The sequence below is a fragment of the Sminthopsis crassicaudata genome, chromosome 1, assembly GCF_048593235.1.
Source record: "Sminthopsis crassicaudata isolate SCR6 chromosome 1, ASM4859323v1, whole genome shotgun sequence".
Lineage (NCBI taxonomy): Eukaryota > Metazoa > Chordata > Mammalia > Dasyuromorphia > Dasyuridae > Sminthopsis > Sminthopsis crassicaudata.
In genome coordinates, this window is record NC_133617.1 from 191,429,228 (window position 1) to 191,442,989 (window position 13,762).

The following is a 13,762-nucleotide window of genomic DNA, read 5'->3' on the forward strand; positions in this document are numbered from 1 at the left end:
CCTAAGGGATACCTGAACTCCCTCCCCCCCAGCCCCTGTAGCCGCTTACCCTGGAGGGACCACCTGTCCCCGCTGCACACACAGCTCTAGCACCACTCCGGCCCGCTCCGACTTCACCCTGCGCTCCGCCAACCGCTGAGTCCGGCCACAGCCGCCGGCCTCGGGGCAGGGCGAGGGCTCACCGCGCTGGTTCCCGCACAGGTGGGGGCTTCCCTCTCCGCCGCCTCCCCCTTCACCCTCTCCTTCCCCGGCTCTCCGACGCGCGTTGCAAGGCGGCAGTGCGCCCGCCTCCCCGCCAGCGGGAGGCACGATGGGGAGACACACAGCCAGCACCGTACCGATCTGCACCGCCGTGCCGGCCGCCACCTTCCACTCCAGCAGCCTCAGCGGCCTGGGGCCCGGGCAGCGGATCTCGGTCACGGCAGCCGCCAGCGCCGCGGGGCCCTCAGCAGAGCCGGCCCGGGCTGTCCCCTTGGCGGTAGTGGCAGCTGCAGAGTCCCCGACGCCGCCGCTGCCGCTGGAGTCCGCCGGCGCCTCCATCACCCTCCCGGCCGCGCGTCCACCGGGCCCGCTCCCCTGCTCCAGCGCCGCCGCCTCTAGTTCCCGGGGGCTGGGGGGCAGCAGGGCGCGCGGGTCGGGTCGCTATGGTAACGAGTTCGCCGCCGGCTCGCGACCAGGAAGCAAATGGAGGGTTAGCCCTCCCCCAAAGGGGGAGAGAGGAACTGGGACTTCAAGGAAAGGGAGGCGGAGTGGAAGGAGAGATTAGAAAGAAGGTGTGAGAAAATAAGTAGTAACTGTTCCTTTAGGAGGGGGTCAGGATGGGGAGGGAGGATGGAACTCGGAGGGAGAAGGCAGAGCCGTACGCGCTTGCGTATTCAGGGCCCGGCTTCCATTTAAAGCAACAGTAACGCGGAAATCCCAGCGTCTCGGGTGTAGGGCAGGGCGGAGGTGGTTAGTTCAGCTCTTCCCGCCCTGTGCTCAGCGAGTCACCTCGCGCCAGTTCCCCAGGTCCATGACGACTTCCTGGAGAGCGTGATGAGCTCACGGAGGGGAGAGGGCGTGGCCAAGGGGGCGGCTTCTCACGTGCTTCCCCCAGACCGCGTGTGTGTCTGTGGGCGGGCGGCCTGCGTGTAAACACTCGTACGCGCACACGCACGCGGGAGGGCGGGCTACGGAGTACCGGGAGCTAGGGGAGAGCGGCCGCGAGAGCAACTGGTACCGGAAACATCGGAGCACAAAACAGCGGAAGCGGTTATGCTGAAGCCCTCGTGGTTACCCTCTTGAATGTCCGCTCGCATGAGGACTACGAATCCCAGCATGCAACTGTTCCCAGCGGCGTCTTTGGAAGCTGGCCTGACCGACTACTGGTCCTTGTTGATTCTTCTGTAGCGGTTGGATGCTGGGACTTGTAGTCTCGGAGAACGGGTACTTCCTACAAAAGGAAGTTCTTTGCGCTTGCGTATTCTATGCCCTGGGACTTTCGTGGAGAGCCCTCCTGCGGAGAGAAATTGTAAAAGCATCCCTTGATCCCTTGTTACTCTTTGATCTCTTGTTGAAAGCTGTCTGGAAGTTTAAAAATGGACTTTAAACTTTCTGATTCGGGAGTAATAATGTGATGCGTGTCCCAGTTTTCCTCTTGTTTCCACGTTAGGACTCCAGTACTAATGGAGATATTTCTTAGATAGTTAAACTTCTTCCACAATGAAAAAGTTGTACCATCGTTTCAGGAGATATTTACATTCTTCTCCCTTCTGTTTTACATAATATTGGTGACTCATTCTGCTAATGAATCCATCTTTATCACAAAATATTCAACCTCCAATCAAATTCAGAAGCACTAAGAGGTTTCTAGAGGGAACGGAGCATCCAGTTGCAGCTGGAGAAACATTAATTAAAACTGCTAAGTACCAGGCCTTACGCTGAGAGCGCTAAGGATACAGACACAAAGGACGCCGTCTGCCTTTTGGTAGCCTGCATTTGTACATGCTGATCAGCCTGAAAAGGAAAGTCCCCACTGTAGTCTCGGGACTGAGCAAATTAGGCAATTGCCTGAATTTTTTTTGCAAATCTTGTAATGATTTAGCCGTACTTACACGGGAAAGATAGTGTGTGGTAGTTCACGCTTAGTGATTTTTTTTTTCCTTTGAGTTAAATTCTTTTTTAAAAAATTATTTTTTTAATGCTAAGCCTAATCAGGACACTTTAGTTGGGAATGCATTTTTAGCATTCAATCGAAATCAAATGCTTTGAGGTCTCTCACCTTTGTGCGAATTTCTTGTCTAGAAGTAGGGGGTATTACTTAAAGAGGTGGAGAGCTGCAAAGCAAACTTCCCATTTTGCTGTTTTACCTGGCAAATTGCCATCCAAAACATTTTCCTTCCCTGCTCTTTCCCTTATGCATCTTCTTTTTCGCTCATGTAAGGCAGAAGTGCACACTCGCTGGCCACATGTGTTCAGTAAAACTCTCGAATGCAGAGAGCGAACCAAATTAAAATGTAATTAGGAAATGTTTAACAAAATAAAAATACAACGTAGGTAATTTGCAGTTTGGAAATCAATAGGCAACCCCGCAGGGATCCGTTTTTATTTGAGTTTGACATCACAGATGTCAGGCACAGTTTTTTAAATGTTCTCCTTCACTGCCCTCACTTTCCCCTCAACCTTTCATGAAGAGTTGAGAAAAGAAACCCCTAGCATCTAGCATTCAGGCGTGCCAATTTAGCAACTCCCCATTCTTGGGACACCCAAACAAAAGTGAATTTTCAGTACCTCCAGAGGGCCCTCTTGCAAGAGGCTCTTCTCATCGCAGAATGAAGGAGGCACCCTAGACTGCCAACTGCCACCCACAACAGCCACCCCTGGGCTGCCTAGGGCTGTGGAACCTTCTAGGGTTCTTCTGGCCCTGATGTTCCAGTCCCTGCTATTGTTCTAAAGGTGTCACATCTGCCAGACCAGATCCATCACAAACAGTTCCTGGCCCCAGCCCCTAAGTAGCCTTCATCCACGAGGTGAGATTCAGGTGCAACACAAGGAACAATTAACACAGTAATTGATAGTATGTAGTTAAGGAATAAGTGAGGTGGAACAGAGATGAGGAGAGAGCCTGGGAGGATCTTCAACAAGTATTAATGATACCTTAGAATGAGACATTGTTTCTCAACTGTGCACTATACAGATTGACAATGTATTTTTACCTAGTAAGTAAAGTTTTTACAACAAAAGACTTTTGTTCCATAAAATTGATAAACTTATTTAAAAAACTATTTTGTTCATTCACTTCTGAAATTTTTTCTTGTCAGCTCTGGCTTCATCCTCCACCCCCAATCAGGGGTTTTTAAGCTGCAGCCACTTTTGGTGTATTTCTTCCTCTATCTAATACCTTTTACTAACCAGACTTTAACCTTACTTCCAAACCCTACAATAAACTTTTTTTTTTTTTTTTTTTAATCAATCGAGGTCTTCGGGCCTGTAAATTCCTTTACAGAGGACTCTTGCACCACCACTAGACCTCATTTAACTCTGTATCCTTGCGCCAAATCCAAAGGGATTGCAGGGGAGCTCTATTTGACTCCCTGTACCCCGAACCTGCCACTAGACCCCAATTAATCCTAATTTTATTTAGGTATGCCTTATCTAGACCTCATCAGTATGTACATTATAAGAGTTTTTGTTTGTACTAGACATAGAATGAACAAATAAAAGCAATCCTGTCAAACAATGTCAGTACATTTAATACTGTTTTTCTCTTTTTTGTTTTGAGATGATGAGATTCTCCTAAAAATGAATGAGTAGTTTCTCTTTAAGTTGATATTTGTAGTTGATTTCCCTAAGGGGAAAAAAAAGTTACACATTCAAAAACATCATTGCAATGTTTTTGATGAATAGTATAGTTTATCATTGCTGAAAGGAATATATCTTCTTACTGAAAGGAAGTCTAATACTAAAGATTACTCATTTTAAGTACATTTCAAGTGCAAAATGAAATCCATTTAGTGCATCTGCTTATTTTAAGGAATTAAAATAGGGAAATAATATCCATCAGTAAAAATCCTACAACTGAGAACAAATTATGAATCTATATTTTTGGAATAAAAAACTGGATTTTGTTGTTGTTGTTCCTGAGGGAAGGTGATAAATAATATTGTAAGTAAAAAAGTTCCTGAAGGGATTGTTCCTTAAGAATGGCAGTATACAATAGCTATGGGGGTCAAGATAATCTTGTCAATGCCCCTCCCTAAGGTCCTCCTAGAAACTGAGTAGCTAGCAAAGATATGACCTTTTGGTGAGGTTTTATTCTCCCATGACAAGGATTTCTCCACTTTATCATGTCTTTCATGGGACTGCCAAAGTTGTTTTCCTAAAACACAACTCTGACCTTGTCACTTCCTTATTCAATAAACTTTAGTGGCTCCATATTACTTTTATGAGCAAATATAAACTCTTATTTGGCATCTAAAGCTCTCTACAACTTGGTCCTTTCCTGTATTTCCAGTCTTCTTAAACATTACCTCCTCCATACATTATACCATCTAGCCATACTGTTCCACTTGTTATTCCTCACACAAATTGTTTCATCTCCTGCCTCCCCATGCATGGAATGTTCTTTTTCCTCACTTCCACCTTGTAGAATATCAAGCTTCTTTCAAGATTTGGTTCAAGCCTTAGCTTTTGAAGCAGCAGGCTTTATCAAAACCATCACCCTAGTTCTCCTTCCACTAGTGCCTTCCCCTTCCTAGTGCCACTAGGGCCTAAAAAATGATTGATTGATTGGTAATGTCTTGTTACCTCAGACAAATTGCTACCAAACCCCATCCACAAGAAAGCATGGGACATGAAGGCAGAAGATGGAGAGTGATTTTAAATATCTTTTAAGATTTAAAAAATTAAAAATTTTTTTATGACATTCACCATATTCTCAAAAGGACATTTGCAATCACAGCTCTCTGCAATTCTGTAAATTCTATTCATTATAAGAATCTTCCCTGCAAATATCTGATCTCACTTTTTTCCTCAGTCCCTTCTTTGCCATCTTTCATACCTATTTCTACAGATCTGTCTGAAAATTAAACTCTAATTATATCAGACAAAGCTCAGGACCTGGGAGCAACAAGGTACTTTCATCTTTGTGCTCACCTGGTTAGCCTGATAAAAAGTGACTTGCTACAACATGACAAATATAGAAATATGTTTAAAAGAATTGCACATATTTGATCTATATCAGATTACTTACTGTCTTGAGGAAGGAAAGGAAGGAGAAACATTTAGAACACAAAGTCTCAAAAATAAATGTTGAAAACTATCTTTAGGGGCAGCTAGGTGGCACAATGGATAGAGCACCAGCCCTAAAGTGAGGATGATCTGAATTCAAATCTGGCTTCAGACACTTAACACTTTTCTGACTGAGTGAGCCTGGGCAAGTTACTTAACCCCAATTACTTCAGCAAAAAAAAAAAAAAGAGAGAGAGAGAGAGAGAGAGAGAGAGAGAGAGAGAGAGAGAGAGAGAGAGAGAGAGAGAGAGAGAGAGAGAGAGAGAGAGAACTATCTTTACATGTGTTTGGAAAATAAAATACAGTTGAAAAAAAATTTTTTTAAATGATGTTACTAACTTTTCATGACCTGAATAGAAGTCTTTTCCTTTGCCTGCTTCAATACCAGCAGACTTTAATATTAATAATGGAGAACAAAAGACAGATTTGGCATTTCAATTCTCTAATAGGCTTTGCTTCAATATTTCAATGTGAGTGACATCCTACCAAAATTCTGATATTTATTATACAAAAATTTTAAATACTTTGACTTATATTTCAAAAGCATAATTTTACATATAAATTTCTAATTTACACAAGTTGAATTCCTGAGCATTTCAAAATATCTCCCATTAACCCCTGGACAAGGACTAGAAGGGATTTTAAAATATTAATTAATGTAGTTGGCTAAAAGTCCTGATTTTCTTTTTTTTAGGAGGTGCATTTGTTTTTTGTTTTTGTTTTTGTTTTTTAATAGCTTTTTATTTACAAGATATGTGCATGGATAATTTTTCAGTATTGACAATTGCAAAATCTTTTGTTCCAATTTTTCCCCTCCTTCTCCCCACCCCTTTTCCCAGATGGCAGGTTGACCAATATATGTTAAATATGTCAAAGTATAAGTTAAATACAATATATGTATACATGTCCAAACAGTTATTTTGCTGTACAAAAAGAATTGGACTTTGAAATAGTGTACAATTGAAGGAAATCTAAAATCCAGGTGGACAAAAATAGAGAGATTGGGGATTCCATGTAGTGGTTCATAGTCATCTTCCAGAGTTCTTTCACTGGGTGTAGCTGGTTCAATTCATTACTGCTCTATTGGAATTGATTTGGTTCATCTCATTGTTGAAGAGGGCCACATCCATCAGAATTGATCATCATATAGTATTATTGTTGAAATATACAACAATCTCCTGATATGCTCATTTCACTCAGCATCAGTTCATGTAAATCTCTCCAGGCCTTTCTGAACTCATCCTGCTGATCGTTTCTTACAGAACAATAATATTCCATAACATTTATATACCACAATTTATTCAGCCATTCTCCAATTGATGGGCATCCACTCAGTTTCCAGGTTCTGGTCACTACAAAGAGGGCTGCCACAAACATTCTTGCACATACAAGTCCTTTTCCCTTCTTTGGGATATAAACCCAGTAGTAACACTGTTAGATCAAAGGGTATGCACAGTTTGATAACTTTTTGGGAATAGTTCCAAATTGTTCTCCAGAATGGCTGGATGTATTCACAATTCCACCAACAATGTATCAGTGTCCCAGTTTTCCCACATCCCCTTCAACATTCTGCATTATCTTTCCTTATCATTCTAGCCAATCTGACAGGTATATAGTGGTATCTCAGAGTTGTCTTGATTTGCATTTCTCTGATTAATAATGACTTGGAGCATCTTTTCATATGGCTAGAAATAGTTTCAATTTCTTCATCTGAGAATTGTCTGTTCATATCTTTTGACTCTTTATCAATTGGAGAATGGCTTGATTTCTTATAAATTAGAGTCAAAAGCCCCGGTTTTAGTTTAACTTAAAGCACTCCAATCAACCAATATACATTTATTAAGCCCCTACTATATGCCAGGTTCCATACTAAGTTCTGGGGATACAAAAAGAGGCAAAAGATAGTTCCTGCCCTCAAAGAGCTTACAATCAAGAATCTTCATTTCTCTTTCCTGTAAAATGAGGCATTTAGACTAAGTGGTTTCTAAATCTTTTGCAGTCCTAAAATTATAATCTTGCGATCCATGTTCAAATAAGATATTAGTAAAGAATTTTGCATAAGGAGCAATACAAATTAAATCTATTACTATGTTCTAATAAACATAGTTATAATGGTTGGCTTCTTTCTAGTGACTTTCCTTCCTTTTAAGGACCTCTTTCTAATGTCCATGTTGAAATCAGAAGAAATAAGAATCACCTCTTGAAACTCTCAGCAACTCTACTCTTCACACAAGTCCATGGAGTAATCATGCTCCATTAATGAAGAGCCCCAGGTCATATATATTTACAATATGGGAGAAATTGATATTACTAAACAGTTGTTATAAACATTATCTATTATTTTCACTTTCAACCAAGTTTCAACATTCACCTACAATGATTAAGCACAGAACTAAAGTGAAATGTAGTTGTGCTACAATATTTCTTTATGGTCTATTATTTATTCATGAATAAGAATCCAAGTAAAAACTCACAAAATTATGCCCATACAATCTTGTAATAGTTTGGCTTACCTATATTTCAACTCGATAACAGCATTAATCTGGATAAATGCTATTTTTTCATTTTTACAGGAAAATATCTGAATGACTCATTTGGCATCTTGTCTTCACCTTTAGACTATTCTCATTTTGAAAATGATCCTTAATGATCATTCTTAAATCATATAAAATTTTAAAGAAAAAAGCTTTTTAAACTGGACTAATGATTTCATCTTTGTAATGTAATGTAATAACCCCTGCTAAAGAAATTCCTGTATCAATTTCTAGCTCTTATTTAGGTATTTGCAGTTTCCGTTGGGACTTCTGAGGCTGCCAAGGCATGGATTACAGAATACATTATAGATAATAAAGAATAGAGAAAGCACTCATCCTCAAGCCAATAGTCAAGAATATATTCTTCTTTAGTAGTCTCTCACTCTTATCTCTTTGTGAGAAAAAAAGATCCATTGCTTACATTTTGAAGAACAGGTCAAATAAAACTTTATTTTATAGTGTCTCATAAAGAAGTCAAATCTCTATGGGGAAAACTATAAATTTGAACAGCTTCTTTTTTTAATTAAAGCTTTTTATTTACAACGCATATGCATGGGTAATTTTTCCAACATTGACCCTTGCATAACCTTTTGTTCCAAATTTTTCCCTCCTTACCCCCACCTCTTCCCCTCGTGGCAGATAGTCCAATATATGTTAAATATGTTGAAATACATGTTAGATCCAATATATGTATACATATTTATGCAGTTATCTTGTTGCACAAGAAAAATCAGATCAAGAAGGAAGAAAAACTGAGAAAACAAAATGCTAGCAAATAACAACATAGAGAGTGAGAATGCTATGTTGTTGAACAGTTTCTTATAGATATTTCTTGTATAGAAGGTAGCTAGATAGCTTAGTGGATGGAGTACTGGGCCTGGAGTCAGGAAGACCTGAGTTCAAATCCAACCTCAGACACTAACTGTGGGACCCTAGGGAAATTGTTTGCTTTTATCTACTGGAGAAGAAACAGCAAATCACTCCACTATTATTGCCAAAAAGACTCCATGGATAGTATGCTTCATAAGACTATGAAGAAGGGGCAGCTAGGTGGCACAGTGGATAAAGCACCAGCCTTGAATTCAGGAGGACCTGAGTTCAAATCTGACCTCAGACACTTAACACTTCCTAGCTGTGTGACCCTGGGCAAGTCACTTAACCCCAGCTTCAAAAAAAAAAAAAAAAAAAAAAGGCTATGGAGAAACAGACACAACTGAGTAATTGAGAAACAACAAATTTCTAGAATATAGAAAAGCATATAGTCATTCTTTGTTAATAGATGGTTCAGGCATTGATCTTGAGGAACCTTTGTTGTGTTCTGAAAGAGTTGACAGGACTCCTGATCAACTAGGCTATTACTTTCTTCAGATTCTGAAAGATTGTGGAATTTGTCTTTTCTAGAGTGTAGAAAATAAAATCATAGGGGATCGATATGACTATCCATTTATACTGAAATGGAAGCTTATTATTCCATAATGGATCTAAACATGTTAAAAGGAAGAAAATGCATACTTTTACTCTACCTCCTTAGACTGCATACTACCTTCCCAAAGGATTTTTATAGTCATTCTAGACTTATCTTCTTGGGTTTGAGGCTTCTTTTGTGGGTAAAAAACTAATGGTTGTTAGAGAGTTAAGCAAGCAAACCTTTTCTCATAAACTTATGCTACTCTCAAGGGAGTTGAGGTCTCTGTAAGGAAAGAACTTGGAATTTTTAGAGCATTAATCTACTCTTTTTCAGAAATGCAAAAACCACAGTGATATATCATACCATTATTATCACAGGATCAATGATGGACAAGATCTAACTTTGTTCTATATCCTAGTTCTATGCACTGGTTGCTCCTTAGTTTTGGCTTCTGTGCCAAAACTTTAAATTTTAAGGTTTAAGTCAAGAACTTAGCTTGATACAGGAACTTCATCTTTTTGCCACTGCTGTTTGTTGTTCAGTCATTTCATGACTCTTTTTAGGTAGGATTTTCTTGGCAAAGATACTGGAGTGACTTACCATTTCCTTTTGCTTTAATTTTACAGATGAGGAAACTGAGGCAGACAGGTTGAGCCCAGTCATGAAGCTAAAAAATGTCTAAAGCTGGATTGCTCTCAGAAAGAGGTTTCCTGACTCTAGGCTTGGTATGCTCTCTACTGGACCACCTTGCTGCCACTGTCACCAGGTCAGAATCCTGAAGCTTGGATTTCAGTCCAGGAATTCCTTGGCTTTTTGCTGTTACTTTCCCTTGATATCTATTATTTCCTCCTGCTGCTGCCATCAGTATCTTTTTCCTTAAGAAAAGGTTAACATACAGTGAGAGATGATGACAACCATCTTACTCCTAATCTACTTAACACATTTCCATCTATTTTTTTCCTTTTAAAAATCTTGCTCACATCATTCAAAGCACAAAATAATCACAGAATATTAGAGAGAGAAGAGATCTCAGAGGCCATTTAATCCAACTCCACACAGTTAATATGTGAAAAGACCCCTCAGACTCCTGTTAATAACTACTGACTCAAATCTCTTAAAAGAAGGTCTCCAATATTATCCCTACCTGTATTAGGGTGATTCAATTCCATTCATTTATTCTCTGTCTCAAAGTAGAGGGAAGTAGGGAAGTAGAGGAAAGACTGGTACCTCAGGTGTGAGAATCACTGAGCCCTTTACAGAATTACTTTTCATCTTTTCTATCCCTGATCCACCTCTCATCTGTGGCTGCAAGAAGCTATAGCATGCCCAGCAGCCACACCCTGGTAAACAATTTCAACAAAAGGTTAAACTAGATTGAACATAACCAAAGGGTTTCAAAGCCATCAATGATTTAGGGAGGCATCTTCTCCAAGCATGTGAAATTTTTCCATAGTGTAATGACTGGATGAGAACAATTTATTCCAATAGCTATGAAGGCAGCTGAAGCAGATCCTGTGGACCACTTAGAACTTGATAGACATCAACACAAAATCAATCATTCATCTTAAGTCATCACCAATTGTCTTGACTCTGTCCTACCACTAGACTGTGATCACACTGGAAGAGAGAGTGAGGTCAGCAATTTCATGCCATTCTGCCTCACTTAAACTCAATTCACCCATATCACTTTACTATTTCTGTAGTGTTCTGGTTAGTTTTCTGGAGGTCTTTGGACCAGCCTTTATTTCAGCAGAGTAATCACAACAAGAAAAGCCAGGGGTTAAAGTCCAAAAGTCTTTATTGTCTCCTTCACAGTCTTGTCTCCTTGCTTGGGGCCCGGGCTAGCTTTCTGGAGGTCCTCTAGAATGTGTCTTGGTTTCTGTGTGAGAGACAGGAGTACCATCATGATGGTCTCTGTCTTGAAGTCTTTCTGAATCTGTGCTCCAGCCTCCAGTCCTCTGTCTTCTCCGAGTCTGTTCTAGTCCCTCAAGGTGGTAGGAGATGGAATGAATGTCTGAGTCTGAGGGCTTGTGCTCTAGCCTCCAGCCACACAAAGGTGGTTAACAGAATGAATGTCTCTGGGTGAGTTTGTCCCAGCTTATATGCAGTATACTGAGTATAAGCCAATCATTATATCATTAGGGAACCATTATTTGTTGTAAGATTAATTCAATCATACTGAACTAGAGAACTATTAATCACTATGCTAAATTAGATAACCATTGTATCATCAATTCCACTGAGTTAACACCTTGTTTGTAAGAATCCTTGCCTAAGTATATTTCTCCAGAGTCCTGGCCCATCACACATTTTTACCTATCTCAAAGTCCTGTGGTGACAGGTGAGCGATGAAGCAGCAGGTATAGATATAATAGGAGCTATAGTCACAATCCACCATAAAAAATCCTGATAAGCTCAAAGAAAAATTTTGTGAAGATCTAAAGACCCTTAAAATCAATGTGTCAGAAGAGGACAGAATTATAATTCTGAGTGACTTTAATGCTAGAGTAAATTCAGATTGCCAAGGCATGGCAGGGAGTCCTTGTGAAGAACGGAGTTGGAAACAGCAATAGCTAATGGTCACCTACTATTGAAGACTTGTACATCTTATGATCTTTTCATCACCAACAGTCTTCTATTTAGCTAAGTGCAATGAAACTTCATGCATACACCCTCTCAGCAAACATTGACATTTAATAAACTATGTGATTGTAAGAGACAGATGAGGTGTGAAAGTGATGAAAGTATTGTGGGGTGCAGAGTGCTAGGCTGATTATAGATTTATCCTTTTCAATTTTCATCAAAAGCAGTGACTCCAAGGCAAAATGACCACCAGGAGAATTAATGTTAAAAGATTAGAGTACTTCTCTATGAGGGAACAGTTGTTAACTTGGAGGAATAGTTGAGCCAACACGAAGTTGACAACAGTGGAGCAGCAAAGGAGTGAGCACCTTTCAGAAGTTTGGTGTACAGTACCACATTTGCTCATCCGGATCAGAAGACTCACAAACTTTGAGACTGGTTTGGCCAAAAAAAAAAAAAAAAAATGATAAGGAGTTCAGAAGCTGTTAAAACTGAGAACTCCACAGGATTTACCAACAAGGATAGTTCAGCCATATCTTAAGAAGACAACATTTAATTTAAAAAAAAAAAAAAGTACAAGTGAGGCTTAGAGAGATGCACGATTCTTGGCTCAGTAGGAAGGCAAATGAAATTTAGTGTAACAATCCAAAACATTTTAATGATGCCTACAGGTACCATACTCTATAAGAAAAGCAGAATTGAAGTTGTTCAAAAGAAATGTGAGATGTGCAGACTTGGAGAATCCATCCTGAGGATTTACATGGACTATTTGTGCCTGACCTGTGGTAGAGCATTCTTTATTCATATTGGTCTGATCAGCTGCAGCCAGACATATTGTAACTTGACTAACATAGTGATGGTATTTGGGCCCTCTTCAAGAACAAAGAACAACAATAACCTCAGAGTATAGGCAGTGTTCTCCTCTTCTCTCCCCTGAGACCTACATAATTAGTACTTTCTGCTGTATGTTTTTTTTTTTTTTTTTTGCTCAATAGTATTTTATTTTTCCAAATTCATGTAAAGATAGTTTTCAACATTCATTTTTGTAAAACTTTGTGTTTCAATTTTTCCCTCTTTTTCCCCTCCCCTCCTTTACCCAAAACAACAAAGCACTTTGATATTGGTTAAATATATGCAGTCCTTTTAAACATATTTCATACTTGTCATGTTGTATAAGAAAAATCAGATGAAAAAAAAAACCATGAGAAAGAAAAAGCAAGCAAACAAACAAACAAAAGAAAATATTATGTTTCAATCCACGTTGGATTCCATAGTTCTCCATAATTCTCTCTCTAGATGTAGGTGACATTTTCCATCTCAAGTCTATTAGAATTGTCTTGAATCACTGCAGTGCTGAGAAGAAGCAAGTCCATCACAGTTGGTTGCCTCATAATCTTGTTGTTATTCTATACAATATTCTTCTGGTTCTACTTTCTTCACTCAACATCAGTTAATGCAAGTCTTTCCAAACTTTTCTGAAATCAGTGTAGTCCTCCTTTCGTATAGAATAATAATATTCCATTATATTCATATACTATAACTTATTCAGCTGAATCTTTTTGAAGCTGAAGGAAAACACTTGGTCATATAAAATATTGTATTGTTTGGAAAAATAAAGAGAAAACCCCAGAAACTTGGAAGGGTGTGGTGGAAAGAACCATCTCTCCTCATGTAAAGCAGCCTAGCTTTTCCTGAGTATTGAAACCATACTGAAGGCTTAATTTGTTCCAGGAACTCAGTCAGTAAGTCACTAAAATTTTGTTATGTACTTAGTGTGTCAGGAATTATGCTAAGCATTGAGTTTATCAGTGAAGGCAGTTCCTGATCTCAAGTTCACATTCAAATAGGGGAAACAACTATAAAAATAAGTTATATGTAGGATAAATTAAAGATAATCATCAGAGACAAGTATACATCACTAATATTAAGGGGAATAGGGATAGGTTTCATATAAATGAAACCTATGAAA

The 13,762-nt window shown here is 39.6% G+C and overlaps 1 protein-coding gene across 3 annotated transcripts in view; it reads right to left on the bottom strand.

Annotated features, from left to right (window-relative positions):
* Positions 1–1,061, bottom strand: part of CTDP1 (CTD phosphatase subunit 1) — a 141,253-nt gene extending 140,192 nt beyond the window's left edge. Inside the window, exon 1 of one of the 3 annotated variants that reach the window (XM_074273432.1) lies at positions 50–1,058. In XM_074273432.1, the coding sequence (XP_074129533.1) occupies positions 50–540 (491 nt within the window). In that variant the 5' untranslated portion in view covers positions 541–1,058. Of the gene's footprint in view, positions 1–49 lie in introns of all 3 variants that reach the window. The other 2 variants (XM_074273424.1, XM_074273441.1) reach the window with 2 other exon arrangements.
* Between the last annotated feature and the right edge of the window lie 12,701 nt (positions 1,062–13,762).